The 19089-nt window shown below is 40.3% G+C and overlaps 1 protein-coding gene across 2 annotated transcripts in view; it reads right to left on the reverse strand.

The window, feature by feature from the left end:
- Window positions 1–15339: 15339 nt before the first annotated feature.
- The window catches only part of LOC149314342 (mitochondrial glutamate carrier 1-like), an 87870-nt gene continuing 84120 nt past the window's right edge, over window positions 15340–19089 (reverse strand). For both annotated transcript variants that reach the window (XM_089520899.1, XM_089520900.1), the window contains exons 9-10: window positions 17810–17885; window positions 15340–16876 (exon numbers count right to left, since the gene is read on the reverse strand). In XM_089520899.1, coding sequence (XP_089377025.1) covers window positions 16723–16876; window positions 17810–17885 — 230 coding nt within the window. In that variant the 3' untranslated portion in view covers window positions 15340–16722. The remainder of the gene's footprint in view (window positions 16877–17809; window positions 17886–19089) is intronic.

Raw genomic sequence — 19089 nt, forward strand, 5'->3', positions numbered from 1 at the left:
TCTGCTCTAAATGATGACATTTTACCATAGTTGCCACCCCAGCATTCCCTTTGTGCTAAATTGGAAAGTGAAGACTTTATATATCAATCATCAAGCAGCAGTTTAATCAAACCCTGTTCACATGCACTCTAGTTTGACCACCAAGCAGGGTTCAAAAACTGAGCATGGTTTCAGTTTTAACAACAACAACAATTTGTAACACCCTTTTTTTCACCAAAGAGGGGGACATCAGATGTATATAATAAAAAATGAACAAGGTTTATAGGATCAATGCAAGTTTGTTTTGGTTTAAGTTTTTAAACTTAGGGGCGAACCAGACCACCCCTTTGCACCACCTTCCAAGTGGCTTGGGAGCATGGCGTTTACACACCACACACTCCCAAGCTGCCCAGAAGCCGTCCAGTCATTTACACGAGGGCAGTTTCATGATGCTCTGCTGGCATGGCATTTACACGCCTCACATTGCTGGAGCATCATGAAGTCTGCTTCCAGCCATGGAGCAATTGTACAAGCCGGTTTTTTGCTGCCCAAAAAAGGAATGGCTATTTGCCACTCCTTTTTCAGGTGGCTTCAAGGCAGATTGGGGGCGAGGTGTGTGGTTGCTGCAGCCCCAATCCAATTTTGAACTGTGAGGGTGTTGGAAAAATAAACTAAGGTGTGAACTAGACCAGCAGAAGGTCTATTTGGCAACATCCTCTCAGTTCAAAATTCCTAGGGTGGGAATGTTATTTATTTATTTAACAGACCACCTTTATCCTGTAGTGGGATCCAAGGCAGCTCTCAGATAAAATTGGTTAAAAACTTACCAATACAATTTTAGAAATAATTAAAATTATGTTTATTTAAACAGTATAAATTTATGTGAAATATACAAAAGTTTAACAAAAAAAAATAAACAGTTACACCCCCAATAAGAAGCCTACTTTAGAGTGATTCTGTATTAAAATCCTGCTACTGGAAAGCAGGGAGGGGGCCTGCCAGGCCTCCTGTGGAAGGGAGCTGCAGAGGGTGGGAGCACCCACTGAGAAGGCTCTCTCTCAGGTCCTCACCAAGTGATCCTGTGAAGGTGGTGGGACCAAGACGAAGTCTTCCCTATAGATCTTAAAGCTCTGGCAGGTTCATATGGGGTGATACAGTCTTTCAGATAGTCTGGACTCAAGGCCAAGACAAACCAGATTTACCTTTGGAGGAGCCACAGCAGACACCTGATAGCTAGCCAAGTCCTTCACTTCAGCTGGTCAGGTTCAAAGCAGGAAGAGGAGGTGGAGGAGAAGATTCCCTAGTCTCAGAGAAAGGCAGAGACCCAGGCATCTGGCGCAGACTGTCCTCCAGAGATGAAGTGAGAGGCTGCTGTCAGCATGTTGGGAGGAACACAGTTGTGGAACACTCTTCCTAAATTCTGTCTGGAATCTGAGCATTGGCTGAACATGCTGCATATACAGTGGGCCCTTGGTATTCAGTTTGGTTCCTGCGTATCCTTGTGGATACCAAAATATGGGGATGCCCAAGTCCCATTAAATACAATGCTGTAGTCAAATGTTGTCCCATATCTAAAATGGCAAAATCAAAACTTGCTTTTTGGATATATATATATATATCAAGCCATGGATGTTGATAGGGAGAGCCGGCTGTATAGGAAGGTCCTACCACCAGTTGCTTTGCTGAGCACAACCTCAGTCTTCCTCTCAACAGCTTGTCTTGTGAAAATGTGTTTATCGGATTTCTGACCTCTGGATTGTTCACTGTGACTCCCTAGAAAATTGACTCTGATTTACAGTTTTCTTGACCCTGCATCGTTTTGATGCCAGATACCTCTAGTTTCCTTAGCTTATTGACTTGGGAAAGTTGAAAGTTGAACCTTGTTTGAGGACACGTAGTGCAATTGCTCGGGATCCTTGTTGCCTCTTTCAGTGCTTTTCCAATTCTACGTTAGTGAGTAATGTTAAAAAAAGATTTGTCCTAATGCTGATGACATATAATCTAAACATCTACAGAAGACATCCCATGCCAATTTCATACTTCAAATATCAACAGAAGGCCAATTTGTGTTTTGCCAGTTTGCAGACTGGACTGGTTGTACCTGTCTTTTGGTTTCTTGTCTGAAAAATAGAGACTATGGTCTCTCACACAATACAGCTGTATAATCCAATAACCGTGGATGTATCCTATTGAGTCCTGGGATTTGTAGTTTGACTGAGTTCTCTGGCAGAGCATTCTAAATACATCTGGAAGCTACAAATTCCCGGTTTCCATAGAATGTAATCATAGCAGTATTACCCTCCAGCATTTCACAGATGAAAGCCAGGGGTCTGTGTGGCCAAGTTACATCAGAATGTGGTCAAGATGGCAAAAATTATTAATGAGCAAAAACAAGGTAGGACAGATTGCAGGAGGTTAACTTTGCCTGAGTCTAATGGGAAAGGCAAAATTCCTCCCTTCCCCTTGACTTTAATTGAGTGCAAGCTACTTTTTGCACTAAGTTTGCAACAACTGAAGTAAGCCAAGGATGAAGGGGGAATGTGGGAGGAGGAGAAAGAAACTAGTTTTAAAAGAGGCTGGAAAAAATGGAATGACAGAGGATTAGTTGGGACTGTCCCTGACAAATGGTAAAGTTAGTATGTATGGGCAATTAAAGTGGTATCAAAGTGCTATAATTGTGCTAAGTGAAAGTGATTCTGTAATTCAGTAAATCATTCTAACTGCAGAAATAAAAGCCAAACACATACACAATACCAAAGGACCCACAGCACTAGAGAAATAGATTTAATTCTATTTAGAATATTTATTTTACATGACAATACACAAAAAGGTCAAGTTTAAAACTCTCCAAGAAGAAAAGTTTTGCTCTCCTTTTTAGTTTATTTTTAAGCAGCAGTTTCAGAAAAACAGTACAGCAATTGTCCAAGATCCCTACAGCAATAGAATACACCATCATACAGGTATTAACTGACACACACACCATTCAGGGACCATATGCCTCACAAACAAAAAAATGTGTGTACCCACGCATACATACAATGGCCAAGGCTGCAAACTGAAACATTAGTAGAAATGCCCTTTAAGAGAACAAATGAGCATTTAAGGTAACTGACAACAAAATCCTTTTTAATACCAGAAAATTGTGCTGGCCAAATGGCCGTAATAAAGTTATTATTATATAATACCAGAAAATAAAATAGTTAATCTATTTATTTTATAAATAAAACAAAAAAACACAAACCAATTGGACACATTATTACAACAGAACTTAGAACTACTGTACTTAAAACAATACATTATGAGGAGATTGGTTTATAAGTCTTCGCCGCTTTCTCAGTAGTTTGTTTTTGGAGCAATGTTGTGGAACTGGAAGATGCTTACTGGCCTTCAAAGTGGATTGCTACCAAGTGATAGAACCAAAGAATGGCATGAGAACAGACAAGAACAGCTCAGATTAACCATGAAGGAATTACCACACACACGTTGCCATTTTAACATCCATCTTTCCAAGCTCTGGACATGAAACCCCAAACAAGATCCACCTGATATTGAGGGAATCACTGTAAGGACCTGCAAATATGTCTAAGGAAGCAGGAAAAGGGGAGGTGAGAGGGTGGATTTCATAAGAAAGGAATGCTGATCCTCTGACTGATGAAATAGGTGGCCTTACTGGAGTGAATAGAAAGGCCAGTTATGAGTTTGGTGGTGATAAAATAAAAAAGTTTAAAGTTTATATTGAAAAAGAGCAATCCATATTAGAACATCGTCTAAGCATCCCCAACCATAAGAATGTTCAGTCAGATAAAACCTTACATCACCACGTGGCATAGTGGTTTGGATGTTGGACTATGATGCTGGAGACCAGGGTCCAAATCCGCGTTTGGCCATGAAACCTACTGAGTGACCTTGGGCAAGTCACATGCTCTCAGCCTCAGGGGAAGGCAAGGGCAAACATGCTCTGTACAAATCTTGCCAAGAAAACCCCAAGATAGGATTGCCGTAAGTCGGAAACAACTTGAAGGCACATAACAACCAATAGGAAGCAACGTTCTGCTAACAGCGATCCCATCCAAAAGAAACATAAATTTGTTGGGACTCACACTCTTGTAGCAACTGTTCCAGATCCTGCAAACTGCTAGGACTAGGATTTTCCAAGATTTTAAGGTTATGTATCTTCATATTCACTCACAGTATTTGTTCAACTGCTTGGAATGGCTTGGGTGTGACAAACGGGGTGGGGGGGGATCTGTTTCACAGAGGATTCTAAGTATGCCCATGTGAATGCCCAGGATTGCCTTCTGAATCATGGCCCTTTGATTAATTAAAAACCATTTTGCTAACTGTCAGGTGTCCTGGAATCACACGTCTGCACTTGTGTTGCATAAACATAGGCTCAAAGACAATCCTTCACTTTCTAAAGATTTTGTCTTACATAGTCCTGGGAAAACTTTGAGTCCCTTCACACTGTAATTATAGGGCTATGATTTTATTTTAAGTGCCAATTCCAATATTCTATGGAATTCTGGGATTTGCAGTTTAGAGAGAGAGAAATAAAGATTTCTCAGGCAGAGACCCCGTCTCATCAAATTACAAACCCATGGTTTCTATAGGATGTGGCCATGGCAGTTAAATTGGAATCATAGCGCTATTATGAAGTGTGACATGGCTGGTGTTCTGCAACAGCAAGCAGCCATGGACAGAACTGATGTCCTGGTGTTCCTGAGATGTTAACCACACCTTTTCATCTTAGAGCAATATTGCCTATCTTTAAAAATGGAATTGCCTTTTGACAAGAGGAGAGGAAGGGGGCAGTAGACAGAACCACTACTGAAAATAAATAAGTATTCATCCTCTGAATATTCCTTGCCTAAGAAAACCGTATGAAATTAATGGGTTTACCATGTTGTCAGGCAACTTAAAGGTGTGCATGCACACACAGAGGTTTTAGACACCTAACATACCTGAAGACTGGAGAGAGAAACAGGACATACAAATAGCTGACAAGTACGTCTGTCAAATGCTTTGGGAAGATGAGGGGAAAACTTGCCTCAACCCACCAATCCCTGATGGCTGGGTGCATCTGTATATATGCTTTCAGTAACAAAAGCCAATAATCTTGGGCAGCATACTTTTTCTACAGGACTGTCTCAAATAGTCTTAAGAGACTGCACAATGGCCCCGTAGTTTCAGATGATATTTGATGTCACTGCTATGTAGAGAAGGAGCTCAGACATTCTGAAGAAGAAACAAGACCTTTGGAGACATTAAAAATGCACACGTTTTAAGTGTCTCAGTGAAGCTCTAACTCAGGAACACATTTAGATTCAAGACTTCCAGCTATCCTTTCAGGCAGACTGTTCTGCATAGAATTTAATATAGTTTTGCCCCACGATAGCCCCATTCAAGGTAGATTTTCACTTTTGTATTGACTGTATGATGGGCGAAAAGCAATGAAGGAGAGACCATATCATGGTGCTGCACATGAATTCAAGAGAACTATAATTAAACTATCCGGGCAAGAAACAAACATTGCACTTGATTAGGATCTTAAAATTGCACAAAGAGGACCAAGATCCCTCACATTTGTTTCAGCCCAGTCCTATGAAGGTGGCATTTTTATTTATTCACAACAAATATTTGGGCAAAGTGCAACTCTCTAAATGTCATCAGGTCACAACTATCAGCCTTTTGCACCATTGGTTATGCTGACTAGGGCTGATGGGAGTTGTAGTCAAACAACACCTAGAGGGCTACATTTTGCCCAGTCTTGATTTATACCATCTGCATGCCACTCCATAACATAAACCGCTCCAGACAGCTTACAGTCTATCACTTCATTTTCTTTTTGAAAGTCTCAGGAAATGGAGATGGTACATGTTCTTGAAATGACAGGAGAAGAGTTACTATCCCCAGAGAAATCAGAGCGAGAAATAAATCCACTAAAATAAATAGTATTTTGTTACAATTCTTTTTTCCCCTTCTGGATACTAGGTGCTAGCATTGCAGATGCATTCTTTCCCCCCTACAAGCTTCTTCAAAAGTAAGGTGACTTTTAGGTGCCTTTGGGGTGCTATGTTGGCATCCAAAGGCAAGGTTCCATGTTTGGGGTAGAACACAGATTGTAAGGATCAATCTTGCTCCTGCCCAGGTAAGAAGGCTCACCACTGCCCAGACACACCACTAATAATTAATAATTAACCTATAGAAAGGGGAGGCCAATCAGAAACTGGAATAAGGTTTGTAGCACACAACCAATAAAGATAGACCAAGGATCCACATGATGGAGCAATTTGTCAGCGACCAAGTCAAAACAAGTAATACCTACCATTCACATGACAACCACTGTAGTATATGTGGCAGTCTGAGGGAATATAAGAACGGTGCCACAGTGTACCAGGAGGGTGTTATTATGCAAGCACCTGCCCAGGTTCAGCACAGGACATTTACCCACCTTTTTTTTCACTTTAGGACACAAGCACTGGACTCTCACAGAGCCTGTCTGCAATCTTCAGGCGATGGCATGGTTGACCATTGAATCTGAGGCATTTGGGAGCATCAAAGAAATAAACCCAAAACATTTTAATTGTATTAAAGACTACAAATCTGTAGACACACATATATACACACAAGGCTTGAAACTCCCCGAACAATTGCACTTTTCCTAATGCAAGAAGACATTTGTTTTCTGCAAGGAGCCTCCTGTTCAGGATGTTAAGAGTTGCTTTTCTTGCTTTGTCTTGGACCACTATTGCATCTTGGATCATTGTGGATGCAGATGCACTAAATATTAAAAATGTTATACTAAATATTATTGTATATGCAGAGAGAAAAAGCCTTTCCTCATCATTGCAGCCTACTATATTTAAAATCCAGGCAAATTGTAAAAGAGTGCATTTTAAAGGTATCTGATTTGGCAGACCAATAGGTTTTGTACTGAGTTTGCCCAGGACCAGCATCATGTTTTTGCCCGTGTACTACAACTGTTCCTTTATTTTCTGAAAACTTGCCATTGGAGAACAGCCAGTGGCTCAGAGTGGCACCAATCCATGGAACACCCTTTTGAGTATCACTAAAGTACAGATGCATGGGACTACTGGCATAACCCTTTCTATTGCCCATGGTTGGCTGAGGAATTATGGGGATTGTAGTTATAAATATCTGGAAGGCATATTTGGAGAAGTAAATAATAAAATTTTAGAACTGATCAGGAGATGTTAATGCAATTTGACAAAGGGTATATGTCTCTACCTTCTTCCATTCGGTGGAACATTCTCCCTTTGCTTAATCTTCTCAGCTCCTCTCACCCTTCACTTCAGGTTTCTTCTGCACATTTCTTCCAGCTGAATCCACCTTTGTCTAAATTATTCTCATGTCTCCTCCACACACCTCCTGATTCTTGTTTTTGTGTGCCTTCAAGTCATTTCCAACTTATGGCAACCCTAAGGAGCATATTTAATGGGTTTTCTTGGCAAGATTTGTTCAGCATAAGGTTGCCTTTGCCTTGCTTTGCAGCTGACAGAATGGGACTTGCTCAAGATCACCCACTGGGTTTCCATGGCTGAGCAGGGATTTGAACTCTGGTCTTCAATGTCGGTCTGCTAAAACCATTATACCACATTGTCTTTCTCTCTGGATCTTTGTACTAAACACCATTTAAGATCTACACATAGCCTCTTTCCCCCATAATTCTCTTATATGCACCTTGTATGCCCGTGGCACAGCACAGGCTTGGTTTGAGTTGTCATCGTACTTTATTTAAAAATAAAATCATACTACTAATTCAGGTTTGGTAGCTACACATCAACAACCTACGCGCTTACTGTGTCACATGTGTGCTTCACAAAAGCAATTCACTTTGTCTATAGAAAGCTAGGTTTGGGAATGCATCAGCACTATTTCACAGTCCAGTCAACACTTTGTTGTGTTCTCTTTGCTTACTCCATGTGGGGGTAAATTTAACCTGCTGATTTCCCCCTCATCACCCTTAACGTCTGCAGTCACTGAAAGGAGGAAGCTGAGTACAACTATGTTGACCCAAAGCCAACACTATATGACAAGGGTCCATTTGCACAAGGAGGAGCAAGTTATATTTGTGCACCTTATCCATGATTGTCACCAGAATATGGATCCAACATTCATACTAATTTTCCTCTTTCAGTCCTCAACCCCCTTATCCGCTAAGAAGTTTCCAGACAGTGTGAAACTTCTAGAATGGTTTTTCAATGAGCACATAAAGGCTGCAGATGGGCAGATTCAACCCGGATGCCAAGACACACAAACAAAAATGCCTACCAATTCCACACATGCAAAGGAACAATGGGATCTAAGCCATTTCTAGTAGCTGGGTTCCAATGAAAGGAGGAAACAGGGAGAGGGAATGTAATATCTCAAGCAATGATGATGATGTATTAACAGATGTTTGCAGCAGTGACACTGAAAAGCAGCAATGAACAGAGAAGAAAACATCCCAACATTCATGGTTAAACTCATGTAGTAAGCCACTTTCATGTCTGATGTCTGTACAAAGTGAGCAGTTACTGTCAGATTCCCTCAGCTAACTCTAGCTATCCATCACTTTCTGGGTTGACTGGTTCAAGGAAGCCATGGTCCTGAGTTTGCAAGAGCTACACAGGGCTGTTTGATGACAGGGGGACTTGGTGGTCTCTCATTCATAGGGTCACCATAAGTCAAAGTCAACTTGAGGGCAGTTAACAACATAAAGGAAGAATCAGAATCATAAAGTTGGAAGGAGCCTCATAGGCCACTGAATCCAGCGCCCCTAACATTCAGTGTCGGAACTCCAGCTAGAGCAGCCCCAGCAGGTAGATACCCAGCTTCTTTTTGAAGACATCCAGAGACAGAGACTCCACCAAGTTTAAAGTTAGACTAGACTTGTATTACACTTGACATGGGCAAATTCATGGCTATTCGTGGCCTGTAAGCTAACACAGATATCAGAGTGAATGTCTGTGTGTGAGGAGAAACCACATCGACCTTTCTTAATACTCTGCATATTTTCAATACCTTTAAGGTAAGATGGCAGCAATACAAACCTCTCATTTAATTTCTCCAGTTAACAAGAAATGTATAATCAAGGAATGGGGCATGTGTAAGCCAGCAGTTGTTGGACTAAGGCTGCCACCATCTTTCATCATTGCCTAGTCTGACTAGGGCTGCTGTGAGCTGGAGTCCAACAGTATATGGAGTCATGTTCCACCCTGGTATAGTTTGTGCCACTCCACTTATTTTAAAACAGGGTGGCCCATATACATATAAGCTAGGTTTCCAAATAGGCCTCAGATGAGAGTAATTCTCTGGTGACTGGATGCATCTCATGGTATGCAGGAAAAAAACAGGTTTCTTAGAAGGGGAAAATTCACTTAAAATAATAACCCAAAAATGGGGTGGAAAAAACACACATAAGCAGTAGATGTACCACTGGAAAATTCTAAAGATGAGCCGTGACAGTTGAATGATCTGCTCAGGCACTAAAAAGGGAAATACAGCTATACTAAAAGTGCTGGCTTTGCTTTGTATTATACTCAGCCTTCAGACTCAGCGTGTGGGTAATACAGAATAGAATGCCCCCCTCCAAAAGAGCAAGCATGTTACCAAGCACTTGTGCACATTACCATGGCAAGGAAGAAAAAGGTAGAATGGAAAAATCAAGCTTTAAAAATTAAGCTCATGTTGTATTTTGATAGTTAGAAGCGGGGAGGAAGAAAACCCTCTCTGGTATTTTAATGGACTCCCCCGACCCTCATTACATGGAAGGTTTCTTTCTCCTTCCCTTTCAGTTAATTTTAAGTGATGAAATAGAACTGGATTTTGACACTGAGTCTACGTCTACCAGGAAAGGAGGCATGTGACAACTGATGGCAATGGAAAATGAGTCCTATTGAGCTTGGATGCCTTTTTCTGAAGTTATAATTTAATGATGGGAAGCTTCAAAGCACCCATTCATCTAGCCATGTGTCAATTTTCAGTGGAGAAATGGATATTCTTCAGTTAACACATTGCCTTTTCAAAATGCTCCCTTCTATATGAGAACATCTCCATTTAGCCATGTAGATGCTCAAAGAAAACACCTACGTGTAATGGCTTTTTCCACCTCAAAAGGAGTCCTTCAAATATCCAAGAAATTAACTAGATTGCTATAATACAACACTATGTGGTCAGAGTGCTCAGCATTCCTTCTTTTAGTTTTATACATCAAAACGATCAAGTTGTAGCATACACGCTTAATCTGAAAACCAGTTTCATGACCCTGGTTTCTCTGCAGATCATATAAATCTTTCGCCTTTTACTTCACCATCAACTTTTCTATTGCACTTCTAAAGCTCCCCTTTTTGGGAGAAAGGTGGGATATAAATCTAATAAATAATTTAAAAATGTATCTCCTTTAAAAAAAGGCCTCTTCGGTAACTGATTCAGCTTGAAAACAGGGCGCACTGTTTGTGTGCCCTTTATAGCAAAACGAGAGGGGCCATGATAAGGGTGAGAATGCTATTCATACCCTGATACAGACAAAAACAACAAATTAGCACATTTATTGTGGTATTTCCTTTTGTGGACTTAATTAGACCCAGTAAAATTGGCTGTTTCCCCTCTGTCTGTGAATGGATCTTTTGAAGGTGGAGCCAGAGAGCAAATATTGACTGCCAAATTCATAAGGACCTCAGGTCTGTTATGCTCAAGATTAAAATTTTCCATCATCAGCACTTCCAGTAATACTTAAATGTGTCTCCAAAGCATAATGCTAAAGAAAAAAGGAAAACGGAAGGCACAAAGCAACACATGATCAGGATGCATTCAGTCTATTAATGCAAGATGATATTAATCAATACCTAGAATAACCACCATCACTTCTGCAGTGGCTGAAAGATTTATAAATCTGCTGTTGAAAAACAGAGACCCATGTTCATCCATCTGCATACCAGCCTTTCAAATATTTGGTGGTTGCAACCTCTCCAATGGAGTCGTGTTGCTCTGTAGCAGTAATCATTTTCTGCTTTACTGTAACACTGTGAGCTCTTGCAAAAGAAAATCTAGCAGTAGTGTAGGAGGACTGCTTCTCAGTATTGGAAAACATTATCCCTCACAATACATCATCTAATCTTAAAAGGAAATGTTCAAGACAGGCAATCTGACCTCCGCTGACTATGATTCTGATAACAAGAACATAAAGGACACATATTCTTTATGAATGTATTATTCCTGTAGCAGGAATAAAAGCCAGATTTAATTTATTGCTTCCTTAAATCCAAGAGTCATATATCAATGTGGGACTCAGGTTGTTAAACTGTGCAGTAAATATGGTGTTCTTTTTGACACAAGTAGCACATATTTTAAAATGGAGAGAGTCATTCTAGTAGTTGATGAACAGGGAAGTGATTGCAGCTTGCAATGCCATATGCTTTATCTTGAAGTAAGTCCCAATGAACTCAATAGGACTTACTGTTGAGCAGATAGATATCACAGACATACATTCAATAACCCCAGTTCAAAGAGGTTAGACTGACCTGGATTATAGATCTGCATCACAGATATAATGTAGTGTACATAGCTTTTGAAATGGGAACGATAAATGCAGGTCAAAAATAGGAATAGGCTTTTTTAAAAAATGCCAGAACCCATTAGAAAAAGAGTTGCCTGGGAATATTCCAAAATAGACAAACTGTTGTTGACAGAAAGATATTTCTTTTAAATCATTACTCTGTTAAGAAGTTAATGATTCCTAAAAAGTACCAAGATGTCAATGCCTAGTTAGATAAAAGTTGTGTAAATTGCTTACTGCATTCCCAGGACCTGACCACCGCTTATATTATAAAGTTTCACTAATTATAATCAATTGTGTAAATAAAAGCCAATACATTTTTAAAGTATCTGCTTGCTACATTTTCAGAGGACAAAGTACATATAAGAGGCAAGCCAGACACAAATCAGTTTTCAATGTATTTTATTAGGTTGTTTTATTTACCGTTGTATTTAAAAATTGATTTTAATGATAAATTAATATAAAGAAAATAAAAACAAATTATTACACACACACACACGAGGTAGAACTCTGGCTTTTTTAAAAAAAATCTTGTGCATTGGACTATACACAGCTCTCTTGCCTAGGGCCAATATTTTTTGAGGAATGACTGTATATTAAATTTGACAGAAGAATGGCACCAGAGCAACATTCCTACTCTCCTGCTCGCAAGGCCAGATTTCTGTTTAACCGTATCATAAAGAATGGTCCAAAATGAATGTTACTTTATGCGACGTCTGAAAATCTGAGAGGTAACATTTATGAATCAGTGTTTTATCACATTAGAATGACAAGAAAGTCACCACTGATGACTTGTCCCTGTAAACATCAGACACATTTCGGCCCCCCATTGGCATGGCTTAGTGAGAGAATTGGTTGAGATGTCAATAATGGGCTGTGCACGTCAGGCTCCTCAACTCTATTTAAAGGTCCTATTTTTACAGAACCAGAGAAAGATTTGGAAAGGAAAAACATTTCTTTTTGGGGAGGGGGGTGCATTTTATTAAGCTTGTATCATTTGGTCACTACAGCTTCTGGAATTTTCTTGAACTTTTTAATGCTGGCATTGATTGGTTAAGTGAATCCCTATTTAAGTGAATGAGTTACAAGACTTGTTTCTCAGTTCACATGGAATGGATTATTACTCCTTCGTTCATGCTGACCACGAGAGCAAAAATGTGATTAGTGCATTTCATTATTCTCAGTGCCTGATTCTAGTTAGAACAGGGACTGTAGTTCACATTAATGAATGAAAATATACAGCTGGGCATTTGAAGTTACTCCAGACTAGGTCAGGATACCTGGATTAGCCCAGAAAGTAGCCTGGACTGTTATGTCAAGTGGCAGCTTCAAGGCCTTGTCCCCACCATTTCTGCTTGCAAAGACACAGGTGGGGGATGGCACCTATCTGCCAGTGATACCTCTGCTGCTTTTTGAACTACAAGTACCAAAAAAGCAGCATTGGAGTGTATGAGGAGAAAGAGAAACGGCTGGAAACACAAACACAAACACACACACACATACACACACACACACAATCCTAGCTATAGATTCGAGCTAATTTCACACATCACTCTACCTGGTGCCTTTCAGATGTTTTGGATCAGATCTCCCATAAACCATAGTCAGTATAATTCATGAGTGGGGGATTTTGGGAGTTGCTGTCCAAAACATCTGGAGGACACCAGCTTGTTCTTTGCTGCACTACTTTAAAAGGGCAAATTTAAGAGGAACGGGTGAGGGCGAAAGCCATGACAAACCAGAATGGTCACTGCCAGTTCAGACTGTTTGCTGTATGAAGGGCATTGTTAGAAATGGCTGTGTTACGGAAAATGTGGTAAGGGTAGTATAGGCTATACTGGAGATTGCAGAGCCTGTTAATTTTGCATCTGAGAGCCTTCATCTATACAAACAATAGCTAGATAACTCAGCAGAACTTCGCTACTCACAAACACATCTAAAATGGTTTCATCAGCTTTAAAAACAACAACAACAACAATAACAATAACAAATGGACAGATTGGACAGTAATACATTGGAATCCGGCAGATTTTGGAAGCTCTAACTTTCAAACCAATGTACACTGCAAATTTAAATGATTCACAATTTTCTCACTAGGAGCCAGTGAATTTTGGAGCTGCAGAGGCAAAAGGACTCCCAGACAAGCAATTATCCACTCACATTTTCAACATTTAATTAAACCCATCTGAGTAATTTGTGTCTGAAGCTTAGGCACAGTCTAAAGTTAAAGCAGTAATAATGTCAGTATTAAAGATTTCAATGGCTGGGTTGTAAGGGGGCCTGGAAAACAATCTCACTGTGTTTTACTAAAAATGGGGCTTCAAAGATTTTCCTTTATGCTAAAAAGCAATGTTCTCCTCACATCTGCTGACCCACATCTCAGCAGGATACTTGTTGGATAAAGCAGGCAGCATCTAATTCTGGAAACATTACTAACTGGGATATTTTAGGCACAGACGTTATTTCTTTAGAACAGTGCTTCTCTAGAAATCTTTTTTTTAAAAACTGACCAAAGATTCACCTATAATTCAAATAAAGCTTCAAACCATCAATCTCACACACTCCATAACAGTTTATATTTTGTGTGTCATTTGATTTCAACAAACCTAGTTTTTCAAAAGGATTCCTTGCAAAGGGTGGCTTGCAAAGGATGAAGGATTTCTTGCAAAGGATGAAGTCTCAGCTGCTGATGTTTGCTTTTAAAGTGCATCAACTAACCCTGAAGGTTGTGCTTCTTAAAACACCAACGAGTTGTTTGATTACAGTTTCAGAAATACGAAAAGACAACACTGTTGATGCTTCTGGTTTTGCTAGCCAAACAGTGATTCTACAGTGAATGCAAATGCAGTGTTACTTTTGGTGGCAGTGACAGTGAGTCCTAAGGGCCATCTTCCTTCAAAGTGACATTTAATTATCCAGGTGAGAAAGATTGTAAAACATATTTTAAATACTGTTTAGGTGCTAAGGTGAGCAAGGACTTCTGATCAGAAAGCAGCATGAAGTAATTCAAATTAAATTATCAGATATAGCTTCTGTTATAAACCAGTCCTAGCAATTTCTCTCTTTTGTTTTGTAAGTCATCATCTGCAGTCCCTACAATCAGCCTTCCATCAGGTGACATCTGATTTTTCAAGACATATAAAGAAAGAACCCTGTAAACCTAACAAGCCTTATTTACAAACTTGGAGCTAAATCCAGTTTAGTCCCAGCTAGATTAGAGCCATTGAATCAACTGGATCGTTAGTCAACATTTATGTAAATTCTATTAATTCAGTAAGTCTGTTCTGGTTGGGGCTAATCACTTGATCTGGAAAAACAAAGAGAATGCTACATTAAAAAATATCTCTGATCCAACAATGACACGAACTTTAGAAATCATTTAAGATATTACCAAGGGCAGTTATGAACAGGGATGCCATCTGTATATAAAATTCTTTTCTATGGAATGAATGCACAAAGTGTTGTTTAAAGGAATCTACAGAAGCAGAGAAACATCAAAAACAAGAGACAAGTTATAAGCAAAAGTGTGGGAAATATTAAGAGCAAGTTTTTAAAAATGCCCTGCAATGTTGGAAATTTAAGCAGCACTGTATCAGCCTTGAGAAGCAGGAAACCGATATTACTAAGAGCAATAACATTTTTTTTAAAAAGGCAGAAGCCAGTGAAACAAAAGGCCTGAATCAGAACTGCCTTTGATATTTCTCCAGCAAAGTAAAGCTATCTCTAAGCAACTGTTGAAAAGAATAAAGGAAAATCAGGCTCTACCTTTGAAGGAATATATATATGTGTGTGTGTGTGCGTGCATGCGCGCGCGTGCGTGCACACACTGTATTCATATATATATTCCTTCAAAGGCAGAGCCTCTGGAAGTCTCTGTTAAAGAGCAGAATTTTTAAGTTACTCCTTTGGATTAATGTTTCCAGAAATACCCAGCCAGCATATCCATTGGCCATGTTAGCTCGGGGATTCTGGGTGATGTAGTTCAAAAAGTAATTTTTCCAAACTCTGAAACAAACACACAAACCAGTCTCAGCTGCCAGTTTTAGCTTGGACAAGAAAAATAGCTAGTATCCCCCCGCAAAGTTCACTGGAGTGGAGTCCCATCAAAAGAAAAAAGCCAGCTGTTGTAAAACAGATTCTTTCCTTTGACTCCAGCATCCCTGAACCTCCAGAAATGTGCAGGATGATTTCTACTGATTTCAACTGGGTGAAGTTTCTCTGTACCACATACTGTATGGTAGCCACAACAGAGATCAGCTGTTCCTAAATTACCCTTTGGCATTATCTGGGCTCCCAAGAGGGAAATATGGGAGGAATTTACTTATTTTAGGCACCAGTCAAAAGACACAGACAATCAAAACACCAGGGCAGGACAGCAGCATTACAAACATCACTCAGGCTTATTGAAAGGAATGTATTACTAGGTTGGGTTTCCCCCCAGCATAAAATAAAATAAAAATTGTTCCCAAAATTATTCACTTCTTCCCATGCCACAATAGTTCACAGCTAGTTCATGACACTGGACAGCACCATGTTGCCACAGACATGCTCCCTGGAGACTGAGTACACAAGCGCAGAGAATATGTTCTGCCCAAGCACACCCACTTAGGAAGGTTGTCCCTTTCATAAAATCAAAATAGAAGATTCACTGTTCCCTTTTCACCCTCCTTTGATGTCCAAAGAGTTCATTTAAGTCCAATGAAACTGAAGGAAGAATGCTTAGGAGGCCCATCTAAAAACAAAAATTTTGATTTTGATAATTACCTGCCTTTTTAATTGACAAAATGGCCTCCCTTTTAATGGGTACCTGCCCCTTCTCTTCTCCAGAGGCCTGATAATCAAGAATGAGGGTGGGAAAATAAGTTCTCTTGCTTCATCTTGACTGAGTAGTAATTCAGAGGACAAGGGTGGTTCACTTTCCCCTTACCAAGAGAAACACCAGACCTGGGCTAGTCAGTGTCTTTGAGACTGATAATTTAAATAGTGATATGCATAATTAGGTATCTTCCCTGGGTAATGGAGGGGGTCATGTTGAAAAGAGGAAAAATAACTTGCTTTGGAGACAATATTCATTCCCACTGTTACCGCTTTAACCCTTTGTGATGTTGCTGACACCACGATGGCAAAAAAGGGGGGGAAAAATACTACGATGAATTCCAACTGGATGGGAAGAGGTGTGAGGGAGGTTAATCCCGGCGCCTTGGAAGCATGTCTAGGATGTATTCAGCAATGCCGATGAAATAAACCACTTGTGCAATACCAAAGAGTGGGGCAATGACCAGGGCTCTGCAATATGCCCCCTTCAAAAAGGCTGTGGGACCTTCTTTCCTCCAGATTTTCCTTTAAAAGTACACAGAGAAAACAGATTATTACTATGCATCTTAGTCACAACTCTGCCTTATCACAGCTTTGCCTGTCAGAACATCTGCTTCCTTAGCTATCCTATGTCCCCAACATGTTTTATAGCACACTGCACAGAGCAGAAAACACTTATTAACTGTATAACGTGAAGCCCTATGCAGGCATGTCCCTACATAGGAGTAGGGCTAAACTGTGCAGATGACAGGGCTTCCATGAAAGCTATGTCCTGTTCTCTCATGCCCAGCCAGCTGCCTTTTAGATTTGGCAGTACCTACTTAACATCTTAGCATCTGGCTTGCAGGAATGCAGATGCTAAGGTGCTATTGAAGATGCTCTGCCTCTATCAGGCAATCTGAGGAATGGTCAAAATGGCTCTGGATAGTTATTCCAGGGTTTCTTAAAAAATGGAATTTACAGCAAGATGAAAGTTTCAGTTCCCTGCTCAACCCAGTGGGTATTCTGTTGTGAATTAGGTAAAATGTCAGAGCGTCAGTGTAATCTGCTGCATATTTCTTTCACATATTCATCAACCTTGCCCTGCTGCCCTTGCCAGATCCAACCAAAACCATGCCTGGTAAGGACTTAATAATGGGCAATGGATAAACATCCAGGCTGACTAGCAAATGGATGTTAGGAACAAGGCAAAATAAGGAGGACAAGGGGAAGAAGAAGAGGTTCACTCCAGGGGCTTATGTTTATCAGAAGACCTAGTTAGCAGCTTCATTATATTTTAATAATAGCACCACAACTTGACTAAAGTAGTCATGTAACATTTCACATGTAAAAACAAGTCATTGTTTTTGTTTGCAGTTATTCAGAACACCATCCTTTAACTGTAACTATTCACTAATGACATCCTTGGGACTGAGGCCCAGGCTTCACCTACCGGTGATCAGTAAAGAGATTCTTTACCTGGCACAGTCTATTATCCCTGAATATGTGTCTTCATTGACTCCCCTCTGCAAGGACTGCAGTCGCGTCTTGATTACTGGGGAAAGAAGAAACAAAATTGGCTACTGTCTGCGCTCTAGGTCTGCACATCATTAATTTCTCCAGTCCTGCTTTATCCATTTAACCACATGCAAGAATCCTGTCAATGCTGAGATTTTATGACCTTCTGTTTACACCTCTTCTTCCATGAAGTCTTTATAATTTGGATGTCCTTTTGCTAACTGCCACTGTCATGATGAACAAGTGACCTCTCTCTTCAAAACACTACTGTGAAGATTTTCATACCTGGCATAAACGTCGCTGCAACATGGCTCAATTGTCCTGAAAAGGTGGAGGAAGCACATGTGTTTGAACGCCAGGTGCGCTTCCTCAATCGTCATGTAAACGTGGCTCCCTCTAGCGTCCCTGAATTGTTGCAAGGGGAGCGGATTTCCTATAAACGCAAACTTTGCGTTCATAGGAAATTCACTCCCCAGGAACGATTCAGGGACGCAAAGGAGGGAGCCATGTTTCCATGATGATTGAGGAAGCGTGCCTGGCATTCAGACATGCACACTTCCTCCACCTTTTCAGGACGATTGAACCATGTTGCAGCAATGTTTATGCCAGGTATGAAAATCTTCACTGCCTCTCTGCCATGTTCCCCATCAACTCTAAGCCTTTCAGAGGATGACATACACAGTAGAGTTCTGCAACAAAGTCTTGCAGTGCTTTCCCTGATGTGTGTAACCCAAGTCTTTGGGGGATTTTAGGATAGGATTATGTGAGCTTTTCTCTCTCTATAAAAGGGGTGGCATCCAAGGGTGTTTTTATCACTGGCTGACTGATCGAACCCAAAAGGTGTTCACCAATGGCTCCTCTTTATCCTGGAGAAAAGTGACTAGTGGGATGCCACAGAGTTCTGTTCTGGGTCCAGTGTTATTCAACCCCTTTGTAAATGACTTGGATGATGGAATAGCAGGCATATTTATCAAATTTTCAGATGACACCAAACTAGGAGGGATAACTAATATCTTAGAGGACAGGATGAGAATTAAAAATGACTTTAACAGATTAGACAGCCAAAACTAACAAAATGCATTTCAACAGGGGAAAATGTAAGGTACTACACTTAACAAGAAAAAAATGAAAGGCAAAGATACAGGATGGGTGACACCTGGATTGACAACAGCACAGGTGTAAGGGATCTAAGAGTCTTAGTAGACCACAAGATGAACATGAGTTAACAGCATTATGTGGCA

The sequence above is a fragment of the Sceloporus occidentalis genome, unplaced genomic scaffold, assembly GCF_023333645.1.
Source record: "Sceloporus occidentalis isolate IW3139 unplaced genomic scaffold, rSceOcc1.0.p SCAF_4, whole genome shotgun sequence".
In the NCBI taxonomy this organism is placed as follows: Eukaryota; Metazoa; Chordata; class Lepidosauria; order Squamata; family Phrynosomatidae; genus Sceloporus; species Sceloporus occidentalis.